This window comes from Anopheles coluzzii, chromosome 2 (assembly GCF_943734685.1).
Source record: "Anopheles coluzzii chromosome 2, AcolN3, whole genome shotgun sequence".
NCBI lineage: Eukaryota > Metazoa > Arthropoda > Insecta > Diptera > Culicidae > Anopheles > Anopheles coluzzii.
Window position 1 is genome coordinate 51,730,574 of NC_064670.1, and position 16,648 is coordinate 51,747,221.

Consider the following 16,648-nt stretch of genomic DNA (forward strand, 5'->3'; position numbering starts at 1 on the left):
CTTGAAAAATATGTAACGTTGTATTGATTTTTTAAAGTGAGTGATGGTTCTTTTATTTTTAATATACTACGAAGTATTACTGTATTGTTTTAACCATTGCTTAGAATATAATATTTATAAATAACACTCTCCTGGACAGTTTCAAGTCACGCATAAGGACGAGCTGCCCGCAAAGAAAAAACTTCTTTGCCAAACCCTCAAGACAGCCAATGATGAGTCAGCTTCGAATTTTTGCCAGCCGTGCATTAATCTCTTACCGGCCCCCATCTAAAACCCCGAGTATCGATCGGTCTGTGTGTGAATGGGTCCCCCACTCCCGACAGAGAACCTCCTTGCTCTTCCAACCGGCGTGAAACCAGTGTAAAAACCGCGCATGTGCTGTTGCAGGCCTGTCGAAGATCATTAGATAATTGCGACCGGTCAGCCAGGCAGAGACCAGAGCCTTACTAGCCCATACCGAAAACAAATAAAACAGCAACGACAAATGCGAAACAAAACACAGACACACACACATAAAATTGACCAAAACCGCAACACAAAAAGCCGTCCCCTTTTTGCACCCCAAATAACGCATTGCCACCAGGGGTTGGAAGGGAAGGGCGAGGGTTGGAGTTAGGGTGTGATTGTATTTGAGCGGATTTCAGCTTTCAGTTTCGAATGCTCTTTGCTTGCCGGCTTGTTACGAAATTCTTTGCGCCAAACGCGATCGGTTGCTGCAGAACGTTAGGCGATGAAGCGAATGTGGAGATTTGAGAGAACGAAATTATACACTTTGGCTGTGGCCCATTAGAGGGACGGTGCTGCGCTATGCTATCGTGTGGATAATAAAATCCTTATTGTAAGATTTCATCTGGAACAAGACAATCGGTTTTTTTTTGCATTTTTTGTTCTTGTGGGAATCGGTTCTTTTGAAATCCCAATATCTTGGTAATATTATAGTTTTTTTTATTATTATTAAATAAACACCTTAATTGTGTAGCAACTGTATAACTGTATGGTCCATTCTGTGAAATAATTTAAACAATATATTTAGCGATAATTAACTTGAACGGGTTTAACTGAATCCGAGATCAACTGTTTTTGTCACTGTTTATTTGCACTAATGATCTAAAGATTCCACTTCACTTATCACTTACCTAATTCCCTTCTCTCTTTCTAGAGTCCCTCGGACATACTCGGCACAGCGGAGCGCTACAAGCTGAAGGACCGGCCTCCAAAGTGTCCCCAGGGCGGTAAGACGGAATCACACTACGCCAGCATCACCACCGGTAGCACCGGTGTCGCCGGATCGACCCATCACCAGCAGCCCGGCTACGGCATGATGAAGCCCCTGCAGCAACGGTCAGCCCTTAACAGCAGCAGCGAAATCACGTCCAGCACTTGTGCGACACCGCCACAGAACCGCCGGCGTCTGTTCAGTCCCAAGAATCTGCGCAGCCCGTTCGGGTACCGGCGCAGCAACGGGAACGCAGCGGACAACAGCACACTGTCGGGTAAGTGTTCGTGGGTTATGACCCCCCCCCCCCCTCCCCCTGACCAGATCGTGATTGAGCAATCGCAGTACCAGTTCATTTCGCCATCGAGAAGAGAGGGTGGAATTATGAATGTAGCTATTGATCTTGGGCACTGCGAAGCCTTCAAGCCTGAAGGCGATCAGTTCCGCGGATCCTTTGCCTGGTAGAGGACGTGGTGGTGGTGGTGGCATTAATTATAGGACGAGATCACCTTTCCAGCATGTCGATCGCTCGGGTCATGTAATTACAGCACACACTCGCACACTTTCTATCATCCTCATCGCTCTATCCCTTTCTTTTCTCTTTCTCGTTTTTTTCTTCTCTTTTCTTTTGCTCCGCGCCTGCGTTGTCCTTGGCAACGCGATCATCGTGTTGATCGTCACTAAAAAAAAAACGTCTATCGTTCATCAACATCAACAACTGCATCACACCCGCCGTCTGCATTATGTTGCACGTTTGATTTCCGCGAAAAATTCTGTCCCTCTCACCCTACTCCTACCCCATTCGCCGGTCCGCTTTCCGCTACGCCCGATGCACATCCGCTTACCACACGAGAGCAGGCTTAGCCTCGCTGCTAAATCCAGCAACGTTCCATCGGGCAACGACGGCCGCTGCGAGCAAAATTAGTCGTTCGATGGCCCTAAGGACCACTGGCGGACTATCGCGAGACGGTGGCGGTAGCGGAGGCTCGTCAAGTGGTGGCGTTGGAGGTGGTAGTGGGTTCAATCTGTTGGCCTCCCATGGGCCACCGATGAACGGGATTAGCAAGCGCCAGCGGAACGCTAATGATGGCCATAAATTTCATCGACTCAGCCTCGGTTCGTCCGCGTCGATGGTTTTCGGCAAAATTAAATCTCTCTGGTCAGCGCAGGCGACGACGGTCAACGCGGGATTGAATCAATTAGCAGGCATGGGCTCTTCTTCGCAATCTTGTTTTTGTTTCGGACTGTGTTGTTTTTTTTTCTTCTCTTTTTCCTTCCGTCTGAAGCGTTTGATCCGTTCTTATGTTGTCTTACGTTTTATTTAGTCGTTTTGATTTTCGCTGGTTTTTTTGGTTTTGTTCTTTATCGTTGCGGTTTTTTTTGTTATCGTTTTGCTTTTATTCTTTTACGTTCTCTTTCGTTATGATGCGCATGTTTTCTTCGGTTTCTTTTTTAGTGTTGAGTCTGCATGGCCACTAGAAATTCTAGCGCTTGTTTAACCGGTCGTTTGCTGAGTTGATTGTATCCCCTTCTAGCTACAACTTTGTTTCCATTATGCACAACGTTTTCTTGTTTGCCAAAAAATATATGATTTCATGGAGGCGAAACAGCTTACTAGCCACTCTTTCGCCGCGTGTGATTTGATTTATGTAAACCCAATAACATTATGGCTCCGTTGCCGAATAATGTCATCGGTGGTTTTGAGTGGTCTCAAACTCGGCCGAAGAACACCCAGCAAGCAAATCAATTTCTGGAGCGCTTCCAAACGACTGTTTTGATCGTTCCGCGCGCACCCAACCGTGTCTCGGTCGTGGCGGTGGTGGTAGGAATTAAGTAATTTGCTTAAGCCTGTGGTAGAATTATAACGCCCGTGAAGCATAAAGAATGGTTGGACAGGCAAAGCTAAGCAAATATTTTGCAAGCTTACGTGTGTTTGCTCAGCGACATTAAAGTTCATTTAAAAGCTTTATAATCCTGCTCGCGAATCTGCCACAGCAATGCAGAAACATTCCTGGCGAAACATTAAACAAACGGCAGACATTTTACGATCGATCGGTCGCGCGCTGGTCACTGAACTCGGTGCCGAAAGATGTCTGGTCGGATACAGTTTTTCGGGGGTTGTTTGTGCAAAACCGCTGATCGATTTGATTGTCCCAGGAATGAACGATCTTTTTAAAGTCTATGGGCTTCATTCGCTTCTAAAATGAAAGATTGCACGCATGATGCATATATTTATTTTATTTCCATTGCATATTACCATTTTTAAAGTTCTTTTTTGTGAGATGCAGTTTTTGTTGTAGTACTGCGGAGGATAACAAGTGGATAAATTGCATGATTTTATTGATTTTGATTGTTACGATCGTGATAGTGAATCCTATTTATATGCTTTAATTTACCAAAATTTAAATTCTCATTTGTTCAATCGTACGTTGGGACCTCTTTATATCTTCTGCTTTTATGATCTTTCAATGAAATTTTAAGTATTTTTATAAATATTATGTCTCGCTGTAGCTTATTTTAACACAACCATATGCTTCATCTATATCAAAGCAAATAACATATTTTTCCTCCGTAAAATTATGCTAGTTACGATCAGTGGGTGTTAAATTTATGCAAAACGCTTTTAAACTGTATTTTGATGAAGCCCGAGTAAAGCAATGGATAATAATGATAGTGTTTGGCGTTAAAGTTGTTTCGTGTTAGGTGTTTTTCGTGGAAAAAACGATCTCATTCCCTTACGACACCTTCACTGGGTAGACTCCCAGAGTTTAATCGGGTGTTGAATAAATACATGAATTAAACGTTTGTATGTTATTAAGCTCGATTTAGATAGGCATGATCATTTAATTTTCATCATACGTTATCTGTGTGTGTGTGTGTGTGCATGCTGTAAAAAAAATAGTTGCGATCGTCCTAACCCCATATAACCGTGCGTTTCCCGTTTTCTTTCCCAAACCCAGACGACGAAGGAGGCAACGTGAAACCGCTGGTGATGAATGGCAAATCGAAATCCTCGCAGGACGAGCTGCAGGTACGGCTCGGGTTCTTCCTCGAGAACAACACGCGGCGCAATCTGCGCGCACCGAACCAATCGTGCAGCTCGCTGACCTCGGCCAACACCAGCCCCGTCTCGACGCTGACCGGGTCGTCCGAGGCGGACGTGTCCCGCGTTCTGCAGGAACCGAACCCGTACCACACCGGCTGTGAGTCGATCGGGTCCATGATGTCGATCTCGGAACAGAGCAATGCTTCCTCCAGCCCCGTCAGCAGACGCCATTCTGTTACAAGTGAGTGTTGTTCGAAACCTAAACCCAGGTCTGCACCCAGGTCCCACTGTGTTCTAAATCGTGTATTCTTGTCCCGTTTTAGCATCTCAAAGTGGGAGTAACGTGGATGATTTGCTGGCGTTTAAGAGCCGCCGTACGACGGTGCGTCGATCGGCACGCTCCGGCCAGATCAAGGGACCGATCGATCCGAAGATACGCTTTGCGCAGTACCGCCAGCAGCACCAGCAACAGCAGCAACTGCAGCAGCAGCTCACGCTGAAGCCACTGTTCTTCGAGGTTCCTACGCACGAGCCGAACCCACTGTTTGTCGGCCGGCATTGGTTGGTGCGCGAGCTGGCCACCGCGATCCAGTCGACCGATTCGCCCGGCGTGCTGCTGAGCGGTAATCTTGGCACCGGCAAGACGGCACTGCTGCTCCAGCTCGTCGAGTACTCCTGCTTCGGGCGGCGCAAGGAGCTGCCGATCCAGGAGAACGATGGCATCTACTGTCAGATCAACGTGGCGCACGATCGGCTGCGCACGCTCGCCTCGCACGTGGTGGCGTACCACTTCTGCCAGGCCGACAACAACTCCACCTGCCTCATACCGGACTTCGTACACTCGCTGGCGGCACAGCTCTGCCAGGCGCCGCAGCTAGCCGCGTACCACGAGTTTCTGCTCGGCGAGCACGCCTTGCAGCACGCACTGAGCGTGAAGGAGTGCATTGCCAATCCCGAGCGAGCGATGACGATGGGCATCCTGGAGCCGCTCGCCGCCCTGCGCCGGACGGGCAAGATCCCGGCCAAGAACTGCGTCATACTGGTGGATGCACTGTGCGAGGCGGAGTACCATCGGCCCGATCACGGCGATACGGTCGCGTCCTTTCTGCAGCGCATGAGCGTACACTTCCCGCCCTGGCTGAAGGTGATCGCCACCATCCGCACGCAGATGCTCGAGTTCTGCAAGGGTTTACCGTACACGAAGATGAGCCTGGACAGCTGGGCGACGAACGAGATGCTGCAGAAGGACATCCTCGAGTACATCACGTTCCGCATCAACCAGAGCCAAAGCATCCAGCACAATGTGGCCGGCGGGAAGGAGATCATCAACACGAGCGCCCACTTCAAGTTTGCGCAGCATCTGCTCGCCCTGTCCAAGGGTTCGTTTCTGTTTGCGAAGCTGACGCTCGATTTGATCGAGCGCGGCAATCTGGTGATCAAGTCGAGCAGCTTCAAGGTGCTGCCGGTCTCGTTGGCACAGATCTTCCTGCTGAACTTTAACCTGCGCTTCCCGACCGCCACCGCGTACGATCGTATTTCCAACATTTTGGCCGTCTGCCTGGCCGCTCTCTATCCGCTCACGCTGACGGAAATCTTCTACTCGCTGAATGCGCTGATCGCGTCGGGTGAGTCGCCCGCCGACTCGGAATCAGGATCGGAACCAGACGGCACCGGCGGTGGCATGATCGATTGGGATGAGTTCCTGTGCCGGTTCAAGACGCTGACCGGCTTTCTGGTGAAGCGGCTCGACGATACGTACATGTTCTTCCACCCTTCGTTCAGGGAGTGGTTGATACGGCGCGACGACGGCGAAAGCACCAAGTTCCTGTGCGATCTGCGCAACGGGCATGCGGGCATTGCACTGCGCCTGTCGCGCCTGCAGGCACCGCTCGATCCGGAGCAGGCACTCGAGCTCGGCCATCACATACTGAAGGCCCACCTGTACCGAAATGCTCCCTCGCACCAATCACCCCGCGACCTGCAGGCGTACTGGGTTGCGTCGGTAACGGGCTGCGTCTCGTCCGCACTCACCACGCTGCGCAATGTGTACAGTCCGAACGTGAAGGTGTCGCGATTATTGCTGCTGGCCGGAGCATCGCCCGACCATGTGACGCCCTTCCTGGGCAGCGCTCCGATCCTGTGCATAGCGGCGCACGAGGGCATACTGCCGATGGTGAATCTGCTGCTCGAGTTCGGCGCGAGCGTGGAGCAAACGAACAGCCAAGGATGCACACCGCTCATCCTAGCCTCGGCCCGGGGTCACTGTGACGTGGTGCGCCAGTTGGTGGCCGCTGGAGCGTTCCTCGGCCAAACCGATACCTCCCAGCGGTGCGCACTGGTGCACGCGGCCATCGCTGGCCGGCTGCAGGTGGTGAAGTATCTGGTCGCTTGCGATTGGCTTCCCCGCTCGGGAAGCAACGATGTGACACTGGAGCAGGCGGCCCAGCAAGCGCTGACGGCAGCGGCCGGCCAGGGCAATACGGACATTGTGGAGGATCTGCTCGACATGGGCGAGGTGCAGGTGAACCGGCTGGATGTGATTACCGGCGAGACGGCCCTGACGACGGCCTGCGCGAACGGGCACACGGAAACGATCGTCATACTGCTGAACCGGGGTGCCTCGACCGAGGTGCGCAACCGGAAGGAGATGGCACCGCTGCTGATCGCGGTCAAGGAGGGCCACTGGGCGATCGTGGAGCGACTGCTGCAGCATCCGGCCGACTGTGAACAGACGGAAGCGAACAGCAAAACGGCACTGATGATTGCGGCCGAGGAGGGCCACGTGGGCATCATCGAGCTGCTACTGAGTCGAGGTAAGTTTGGTTGCTTTCATCATCGAGCTCGATTCTCATTGGCTCTGTTTCTCGCTTCACAGGCGCCTCGCTAACAGCGCAGGACAAAGATGGACTGACGGCACTGAGTTGGGCTTGCTTGAGGGGTAAGCAGCAGGCGGCCAAGTGTCTGCTGGAACGGGGAGCCGATAAGCAGCACGCGGACGGTACCGGTCGCACACCGCTCGATCTGGCCGCGTACCAAGGTTCGGCCTCGCTCGTGCAGATGCTGCTCGATCATGGGGCGCAAATTGAGCACGTCGACATCAACGGGATGCGTCCGCTGGATCGTGCCATCGCCTGCCGCAACGTGCAGGTCGTGCAGGTGTTCCTGAAACGAGGCGCCAAACTTGGACCAGCCACGTGGGCCATGGCGAACGGGAAGCCGGAAATAATGTACGTGCATTTGAAGGGCGGGACACCGTTATGATCAGAAATGGATTTATTTCGAATGTAACTTCACCCACAGGTTGATACTGTTAAACAAGCTGCTAGAGGATGGCAACACGCTGTACAGGAAGAATCGACTGCAGGAAGCATCGCACCGGTATCAGTACGCATTGAAGAAGATCCCTTCCGCACCGAGTACCGGTGGGGATGTGAACGGGAATGGCGGCTGTACGATGGTTACCGATCCGCTTACCGGCGGTCCCGTGCCGGACAGCAACAACAACAGCCATAGCAACAACAGCAATGTGGCCACCTTCCAGCAGTTGCGGTTTAATTTCTTGCTCAATCTATCCCGCTGCAAGCGAAAAATGAACGTAAGTCAACGGTCGACGTTGCGGTCAGCGCGTGAAGCAACAACAAGTAACAAGTAAACCCTTTCCCTTTCCCAAATCCCACAGGATGTAGCAGAAGCGATCGAGCTGGCGCGGCAAGCGATCGAGATTAAACCGAGCGCGTACGACGGTTACTACGCCCGTGCGAAAGCACTGATGGAGCAGGGCAGCTACGGTGAGGCACTGCGCGATGCATCGGCCGCCCTGGCCCGGGCACAACCGACGACGGCCGAAATTCGGGAAACGCTTACCCGCCTGCACGGTGACTTGCAGAAGCGCCAGATGCAGGTGATCGCCGACACGGCCAACTCGGCCCTGGCAAGCGTGGGCCTGTCGACCGTGGCCACACCGATGGAGAGCGTCGGCAGCACGCGTTCCAGCTCCGTCCACAGTGGTCGCTCGTTCGCCGAATCGATGGACATCATTACCGATCTGTGAGTTCGGTCGCAGGTTGTACTCATTCCGGATTGTTAAGCTGAATTGCCAGCTTCGTGTGCGCTGAGTGCATTTGTATGTGTGTTTGTGTTTGTGTGCATAAGAAAATGTACCCTTTATCGATCGAGTTAGGTGAAGTAGGCAAGAGAAGAAGGACAGCCTTAGTAAGTTAATTGGTATACGAATGGATTGGTAGACGAACCGGATTTATGCTTGAACACACTCTTCTAAAGATGTTAACAAGCGGAGAGAAAGACCGACGCAGAGAAAAAAAAAACGATTAAACGAATTTAAAATTTTATCACAAAATTTATCTCCACGAAGACAAAAAAACAAACAAACGAAATAGCACACATTCTTGGCAACGACTATCGAAATCATAGCGCGAGCGCCTTTAAACGAAGCAATGCAACAAATGTTAAGGTTATTAAATGTTCCACAAACATACATTTCCACCGTTTATGTTGCAGCAAATGTTGATTTTTCCTTATACGCAGGCATTGTGTAACATGGTTTTGTTTATAGCAATCTTTCGTTTTGCAGCAGTAACACTCCACACATATGCATAGGTGCAGTGACGATTAGCGTCGCGTTTATCTTTATTTATATGAATAATTTAAATACAAAATTTAGATTGTGCCCCTCGCGATTCACTCGGACAGTGGTGAGAAACCAAAAAAAAAAGATGAATTTTCAGCACAAAAAAAAACATCGTTTTGGAAGCAGAAGCAAGTGAATGGCTATACAGGAGTTTGTTACTTATCTATGTACACGATTAAATTATGATTTATTGGTAGGGTTTTGAAGCAGCGCAGCACATACTAGCCGACCGGTTTTGTAAAAAAAGAAGAAGCAACAAGCACGAAACTGTGTGCCTTTCCTTTCTTTTTAGTTCTAAACGAATCATCTTAATTATTTATAGTTACGTGTTAGGCAAATGAGGATGGTAGGGTTTGTACACAGGCAAATGAAGCGATAGGAAGCGGCAAGGAAGAAGGTTAGATAACATACAGTACATGTAGGCAGCAATACCGTTCAGAGTTGTGTTAGGAGAACTGTAGTGTGTAAGAAATATCAAGAAATGAAACAATAAATGCAATTTTTATGATTTTAGTAAACAATACTTTGAAGCAGGTTGAGTGACTGACGCTGGTACGATATTACGGATGCACAAAAATGAAGGTTACTGTTATCATTATCACGTTGTTTGAATTGTAGATACGGGTTTAGAGTTGGGCAAAACGCACAAAAAAGTGGAACTGGGTCCGGACGATTCCAACAAATTTCGGACCCAGTTCCGAAGGGTAGGTTCAATCCGACAAGCCGGAACCGCCCGGAATCGTCCGGAATCGTCTGGAATCGTCGGAATCGTGCGGAGTCGTTGGAACCGTCCGGAATCGTCTGGAATCGCTCGGAATCGCCCGGAATCGCTCGGAATCGCCCGGAATCGCCCGGAATCGCCCGGAATCGTCCAGAATCGTCCGGAATCACCCGGAATGGCCCGGAATCGTCTGGAATCGTCGGAATTCCATTTCATTTCATGTCATTTATTCAGTGCATAACCTAATACGAATAGATACAAACAGTAACACAAGATGCTAGCGTCCATATTGAGGAACTCAGTGCGTGACATTCCTGGCTTAAATGTACGACAGACAGCATTGACATTTGCGCTGCGGCCGGAACGTGAACATGAATCGTCTGGAATCGTCGGAACAGTCGGAATCGACCGGAATCGGCTCTACTATTCACTACTATCGATTGACTACGATTCCGCACGATTCCGGACGATTCCGGTCGATTCCGGGCGATTTCAGCCAATTCCGGTCAATTCCGACTGTTCCGACGATTCCGGACGATTACGACGATTCCGCACGATTCCAGACGATTTCAGACGATTGCGGACGATTCCGGACGATTCCGACGATTCCGGACGATTCCGACGATTCCGGACGATTCCGGTGGAACTAGCGATTCCTTCTCTTTGGAATCGGAATCGGAATCATACTTGCTGGAACCGGAGCGGAACCGTGGGTGCGATCCGCAGAACCCATCTCTAGTTTAGACGTCTTTCAACCGGTTGCGGTAACCGGTTCAGTTGGATTGTTATATTTAGGGGTATAATAATTAATTATTTTTATATAGACTTTGACTCTATAATTTATACAGTAGAACGTCGATTATCCGGGCAGCTCGGGACCGGACGGTTGCCGGTTAATCGATTTGCACGGATAATGGTCCAAGAAATGTCATTTTCATATAAAAATTATTTTATTACTAGTTTTTTATTAGTTTTATAATTAATCCAACTTGAGTAAATCGATTAATCGTTAGTAAAATATTATTTTAATCAATAACTATAGGTTTAACAACTGTTCATGAACAAAAATGAATTTCGAAAATATCACTAGACACTTTAGAGCTGCACAAAAATCTGGTTGCCCACTTGACTATCGCTGCAACTGTTCACTGTACGTTTAAACAGCTGTCACATTTATGCGCACGGTTAAGCCGCCCGCCGGTTAAACCGCCCCCGGATAATCGACGTTCTACTGTAGCTTTAATTTAGGTTTTCTTCTAAATGATTACAAAATTAATAGCCCTTTTCGCAGAGCGAACCCTGTCCGTACCGGGTACGTCAAGCTGTCATCTGCTCTGTCAGTGGCTCGATTAAAAGTGTGTTGTCATTAATCTGCTTTGTTGTTATGGTTTCTGCACCAGACGCAAACTGCGTTTTCCAATTTTGAATCACTTTGTGTAGCGTTTGTACGCCAATTGTAAAAGGAAAGGTACATAGTTGGTAATTGTAATCACGCGCCAGTCTACGCCAGTGCCGGAGTAATGCCGTCCGTCTATCTGGGTGTGCATTTGCCGTTAAAACCGTACCAAAAGCTAAAGGTGGATAATGTCGATCTAGCCAGCCCAACAGAGGCGCTTCGGTCGGAAGCAGCCAAACTGATGCAGAACGATGTTGCCGCAGATGATTTCGGTATGTGAGCCTGGTGACCTTGCTGAAGGAGGATGCTTCCGGGTCGTAGTTTTTCTTGCTAAGAAGCTCACCATCTCTCTCTTTCTTGCAATCCCTCTTGCATGTTTTGTCTGCCGCGCAGAATTGCTGTACTGTGGCTGCTTGCTGAAAACGGACGACATCCTGCAAAACAAAGGCGTCAGCGATGGTTCAATGATACACGTCATACAGAAGCGTCGCGAAAAAGATCCATCGACCGAGCAGCAGCAGCAGCCGCAACCGGAGGACCGAGAGCTGACCGAAGCCGAAGTGCAGGAAGTACTGTCCGTATGGCGCACGGTCGATTCGTCCAACTTCCAGAAGGCAAGGCAGCCCGAATTTATGAAGAACGTACTGGACGCCTACCCGGCGATTCGGCGCAATCTGTTCGTGCTGTCCTTGCTGAAGGATCCAATTCTGCTGTCCTCGATGCAGCAGCCGGAAATGGTTCGGCGCGTAGCCCCCAAGCATCCGATACTGGTCGAGGCATCACGCACGATTGTGCAGCTGCTCAACTCCAAGATGATCTCCAAGGTGGCCAACTGTCATCTGTCCGCACCGCTCGACAGCGCGCTGGACGATCCATTGACGGACTCGTCGTCGAGCGACGAAAACACTGCCTCGCCGACGACCTCGGCCGCTCCCAACACAATCCGCCGCATCACGGCCGACAATCTGGCGTCTGCGCTTGCTTTCGCGGGCTCGCGCAGCTCGTACAACTCTCTGTCCAACATCTCCCAGCGCGATGCGGACAGCCGTGCTAATCAGCCGGAACCGACTGGCGAAGGGTCAGCTGGAACCGGCACGTCCGTCGTCGCCAACCTGCCCTCCACCTCAGCTGCTGCCGGCAGCAATCAGCCGACCACTTCCTCGAATGCTGCCGCCGGACGCATCACGTCCTCGATGTTGCTCGACGCGATCTCGATGATGTTTGAGCAGCAGGCATCCGGATCAGGTGGATCCACCGCCGGCAGCAGTGGTGCCGTATCGAGCCAACGCGTTCCGACAGTGGTTGAACCGATGGACACGAGCCCTGCACCACCCACTACTGCCGGTGCCGCAGCGCCGGAACCGATGGGCAACGATCTTGGGGCACAGACGCTTTCGCAGCATTCGACACTGGCGGCCAGCATCGGACAGTACCGACGGGAGCTGGACACGATGCGCGAAATGGGACTGACCGACACGGAAACGAATCTGCAGGCACTGATCGTGTGCAACGGCAATGTCGAGTCGGCCGTGAATCTTGTCTTTGGTGGAATGAGCAATTAGACTGTCGTCATTGTTGGTTGGGGAGAGGGGGCAACTAGAGGTCTGATGAAAAGGGGTTACGATGTATTTAATGTAACAAACATAAGAGAGAGATTACGGGCTGCAGGGAAAGCAGCACTAGCAGAAAGGTGTGCAGAAACGAACGCGACCCGTGTGGGCGTATGAATAAATAAAGTAGAATTTTCCGATTTATTCTTTTTTTGCGATCACGCTTTGGCTACAATGAGTCCCAAAAGAAAGCGTCTAGGGGTCAAATGAGTTTTCTTAGTTTTGTAAATGTTTTTGATATTATTTAACTATTTGAATGCTTTATTTTAAGCAAAACATGTAAAGAGGATATTTTATCGAATCACATCGTTTTTTGATAGTCCCATGCTTATTGCATCCTTAAATCGCTTTTTTTTTTAATTATGCAACTAGACGTATACTTTTTGGACCCACTGTATCTACCAACGCAATCGAGTATCGCCGCCATTTTGCCAAATTTCAAAAACCGCTCCCGAAACGGCTAGTTTGCACCGAAAGTAACAGGAGAGCATGACGGCAAGGAGGACGAGCTTTTCGGCAACTGTCGTGTTCGACCCGACGACAAAATTCGCCTGGTGCGCTTACTTTTCGACTAAAGCAACAGGGTTGCATGATTGTTAGGAGGATACTGCTCGTATCGTTGCCTAGTAACTGGACACGCACACTACTAGCATTCGACAAATCTCACAGCTCGTCCAATCAAAGCGCTTGCTGTTGAACACAATACAGAGGCGCCATCCTTTCGGTCACGCGGTAGCCTGTCATGGCGCCGGTAGCCATTTCGATCGCGTTTGGTGATTTTCAGTATGGAGATCGTGCAGTGGTTCGCAATGAAAGTAAATTTATTTTGGCGGAATTTGAAGAGAAAACAATACAAAATCTTACCTTTTGCTGGTGCTTTAAGCTGTCGGGTTTGGCCAATTCGGATATTGGAGGTAAGGTACGAACTGAAAATTAAAGCACAAAGGCACCACACCATGCTGTACGATCGATTCATGTTGTTTGGTTTTTGTTTTCGACTTTTCTTTTATATTTTCCTTGGAGTAATTGATATGACGTTTTCTGTGTTTTTTCACCCCATCATTTACCGCTCTAAAAATTGTAAAACGCACGGAAGCATCAATATAATGTCGGGTGTAGTGGTTACTCTTATTGCCTGATTATCGTCTTTTACGCGCGTTTGCGATCTTTCTACTGTTATTATTTCCTCGTTATCGGTAGGTTGAATTACGCTTCCACTAGGGTTCCGTTCTAATATCATTGTGTGTCGCTTGGGTTTGGTGTATTTCAAGTACTGTTTTAGTAACAAAAAAACTGCCCACTGTTTTGTGTGATTTAAAACTGATATAATGCTTAGTTTTCCGGGCCCCCAAGACGGCAGTGTTTTGTTTTGTATCAAAAGCACACAAAAACGGAGCAAAAACAGTTGAGTGTGTGTGTGTGTGGTCCTCTTGTTTTGTGCTGCCTCCAGTTGCTGCCACTAATAACATCTCGTTGTGTGCTTTTACAAAGTCTTTCGGTATGTGTGTTTCCAGTGTTTCCAGTGGTTTCGAGTGAATCGATGTGTTTTGAAAGGTGGGTTTTTGTTTCGAATGGAAAATTAAAACTGGCATTAAAAATATGAATCCCTGTCGAGGATTTGCATTGGCTGCAACACGTAATTCAACCCGCATTGTTCCGACTGCTGTACATTGCCCCTTGCTAACGTTTGTGTGTTTGCTTCTATTGCGCTGCCTTCCCTTCCAACATGATGCGCTACGGCGCTCTACTGCCCTCTTACTACGATCCCCGTGGATTCTAATAATAGCTAAGAACTTAATTATGTTTTGTTTTTGTAATAAAAATGATTGCAATGAGTGTTGATTGCCACTGTCTCGCATACTAATATGTACACAACGGGAAATTGATTAAAATCCGAAAACAAAAATAGAAAAAAAACACATAAAAAGAAAACAATACCTTATAACCGTATGTGTGTGTGTTTGCAAAACACACGTACCTACACCCCCGAAGGGTCTGTCTATAGCTGCGTATTTTTGTCACAATCTGTATTCTGCAAACGAATGTAAATAAGTTCGAATTGGTCACCGCTTTCTTCCCTCTCCGGCTCCTGCTTGGGCATCGTACGTCTTTTCCTTCGTTTTCTCACGCTTTACACGCTATTAAATACTTTCACCCGTTGGCCATTCCTTTGCTTTTCTACACAGAATTCTTATGTATATACTACAATTGTTTTTTTGACACGTTTTCATAGGTTTTGCTCCACGGTTGAATATACAATAGCACATATAGATAGCGGTTTGCGGGGATTGCAGGTCTGCTACATAAAACAAAAACTGAAATGGTCCCTACAAACCGGACACATCCGTTAGACACCACAGATACGTTCGCCGTTAAGATTCTTAGTTTCACTTTTACCCACTTTTCGCCCTTCCGAGATTGCAAATTGCGTCTAACTGACTAAGTATAGTTTTGCATGGTTTTGATTATGGAGTAAGGTTTTATCGCTTCTGGTCAAGCCCTTCGTTTGTGTGTGTGTGCGTGTATGCGTTGTTCGTGTGTTTTTTACGTCCTTTGGAGCATGAAAAGCCAATGTAAATCTTGTCTAGCTCACACGTGAAATTGTCGCTCCGTCCACTGGGAAAAGATGAGGTTTCTAACTATGCTTTCGAACTGTTCAGATCGGGGATAGATATACAAACATCTTCGTGTAACGTTTCGCAAGATTATTTAAATACGCTACACTGCTGTCGGGTACGATACGCGCCTGCTACTACATGGCCGAATGGATTCGATTTCTATAATGTTATGAGAGCCAAATGATCTCTCTTCTTATTAAATAGAAGACAGTCCAATATCGCCCGAAAAGCCAAAAACAAAGAAGGTTTACACCTAAGGGAAAAAGATTTAGACTACACGATGCGTTTTGCGTTTTAGCATTCTGTCGCGTTTTTCGCGCGCGAAGGGGAGATATTTCGTACGGATGGTAGTGGGGTGCTTTCTAATCATTAAAATCGCCAATTACTATACAATTACAACCGCATTAACATACATACACACACACGCGCGCGCACTAGCACCTGACGTAGTGGAGGTCTATGGCCACCCAAGTTGTCATTATTACTAATAGATCGAAGCGTTTAACACGTTCATCACGCCAGCACGGTACGGATATCGTTAACATTGAGATTGCTGCTGTCTGTCAGCGGATTGCACGCGTTGAACAATTGATACGAACAAATTAGTACGAGGATAGCGTTCGATTGATATTTTCTGTCTCTGTTTGTGTTTTCCGCTGAATGTATGGGTGTATGTCCCCAGCTTTAGGACATTACAACTAGGATTTAAGCTATCGAGCGAACGGCGTTTACTACTACGGGCCGGTTCCACACACTGCCGGTGGAAAAGGGAGGGGAGGGTGGTTTAAGTATTAATTACATTCGTTTAAATATTAAAACCGCTCTGCGCTAAACTACTAGCTGCGTTCGTCGCCGCTCGATGGCCACTTTACGCGTTGGCTGGTGGTCGAGGAAGTACAATGGCGGGCTGCAGACACTGCTCCAGGCTGCCGCATCTGGTCGGTCGCTTACATTCCCGACTCAGCGATTCCTTCGTCATCTGCGGCGTTATTGATCAATAACGGCACGTTCGATCGGTTCGTTGATTCCGCATCCATGATGAAGCAAAAAGTGTACAAAAAACATGGATTAGATTATGGTATGCAAGATACGAACATTCGCCCGCCCGCCGGCTATAAAATAACACTGTTGACAAAACATCACACTTAAAAGGAACGTTGCATGCAGCTGCATTCAACGTGAGCAAATCGAATGAAAATGAACAAAAGGGTAAACACGGAAAGAAATTTCATCATGCTGTTTGTCTTGTCGTAACGACAACGACGGAGATTAAAAAAGGGATTTTTAACAGGGTTTCTTTGCTGTTTGAGAGAATCAAAATATGTGAAGGGGCAATTTTAAAACATACGCAAATCGAATATAGTGCATTGTGAGTATGACAAGAGAAAAATAG

The 16,648-nt window shown here is 48.4% G+C and overlaps 3 protein-coding genes across 10 annotated transcripts in view; 2 read left to right on the forward strand and 1 right to left on the reverse strand.

Moving 5' to 3' along the window:
- Positions 1–9,433, forward strand: part of LOC120947329 (protein TANC2) — a 117,955-nt gene extending 108,522 nt beyond the window's left edge. For 4 of the 5 annotated variants that reach the window (XM_040362551.2, XM_049606601.1, XM_040362554.2 and 1 more), the window contains 7 exons: positions 1,160–1,493; positions 2,075–2,422; positions 4,177–4,503; positions 4,586–7,075; positions 7,138–7,489; positions 7,563–7,857; positions 7,942–9,433. In XM_040362551.2, the coding sequence (XP_040218485.2) occupies positions 1,160–1,493; positions 2,075–2,422; positions 4,177–4,503; positions 4,586–7,075; positions 7,138–7,489; positions 7,563–7,857; positions 7,942–8,313 (4,518 nt within the window). In that variant the 3' untranslated portion in view covers positions 8,314–9,433. The remainder of the gene's footprint in view (positions 1–1,159; positions 1,494–2,074; positions 2,423–4,176; positions 4,504–4,585; positions 7,076–7,137; positions 7,490–7,562; positions 7,858–7,941) is intronic. The other variant, XM_040362552.2, reaches the window with a different exon arrangement.
- LOC120953716 (tyrosine-protein phosphatase 10D) overlaps positions 1–16,648 on the reverse strand; it is a 144,863-nt gene that overhangs the window by 91,563 nt on the left and 36,652 nt on the right. For 3 of the 4 annotated variants that reach the window (XM_040373917.2, XM_040373916.2, XM_040373915.2), the window contains one exon: positions 13,595–16,234. The exons of the other annotated variant lie outside the window; for it this stretch is intronic. In XM_040373917.2, the coding sequence (XP_040229851.2) occupies positions 16,203–16,234 (32 nt within the window). In that variant the 3' untranslated portion in view covers positions 13,595–16,202. Of the gene's footprint in view, positions 1–13,594; positions 16,235–16,648 lie in introns of those variants that run through there. 4 annotated transcript variants of the gene reach the window in all.
- Positions 10,979–12,781, forward strand: LOC120951411 (ubiquitin-like protein 7). Its single transcript, XM_040370110.2, has 2 exons — positions 10,979–11,299; positions 11,421–12,781. Exons 1-2 carry the CDS (start codon positions 11,152–11,154, stop codon positions 12,587–12,589), a joined length of 1,317 nt encoding a protein of 438 aa, XP_040226044.2. The 5' UTR covers positions 10,979–11,151; the 3' UTR covers positions 12,590–12,781.

Coding starts and splice junctions, on each gene's coding strand:
- LOC120951411 (XM_040370110.2), top strand. CDS start 11,152: ATGCCGTCCGTCTATCTGGGTGTGCATTTGCCGTTAAAACCGTACCAA. Junction 11,300..11,420: donor TGTTGCCGCAGATGATTTCG/GTATGTGAGCCT, acceptor TCTGCCGCGCAG/AATTGCTGTACTGTGGCTGC.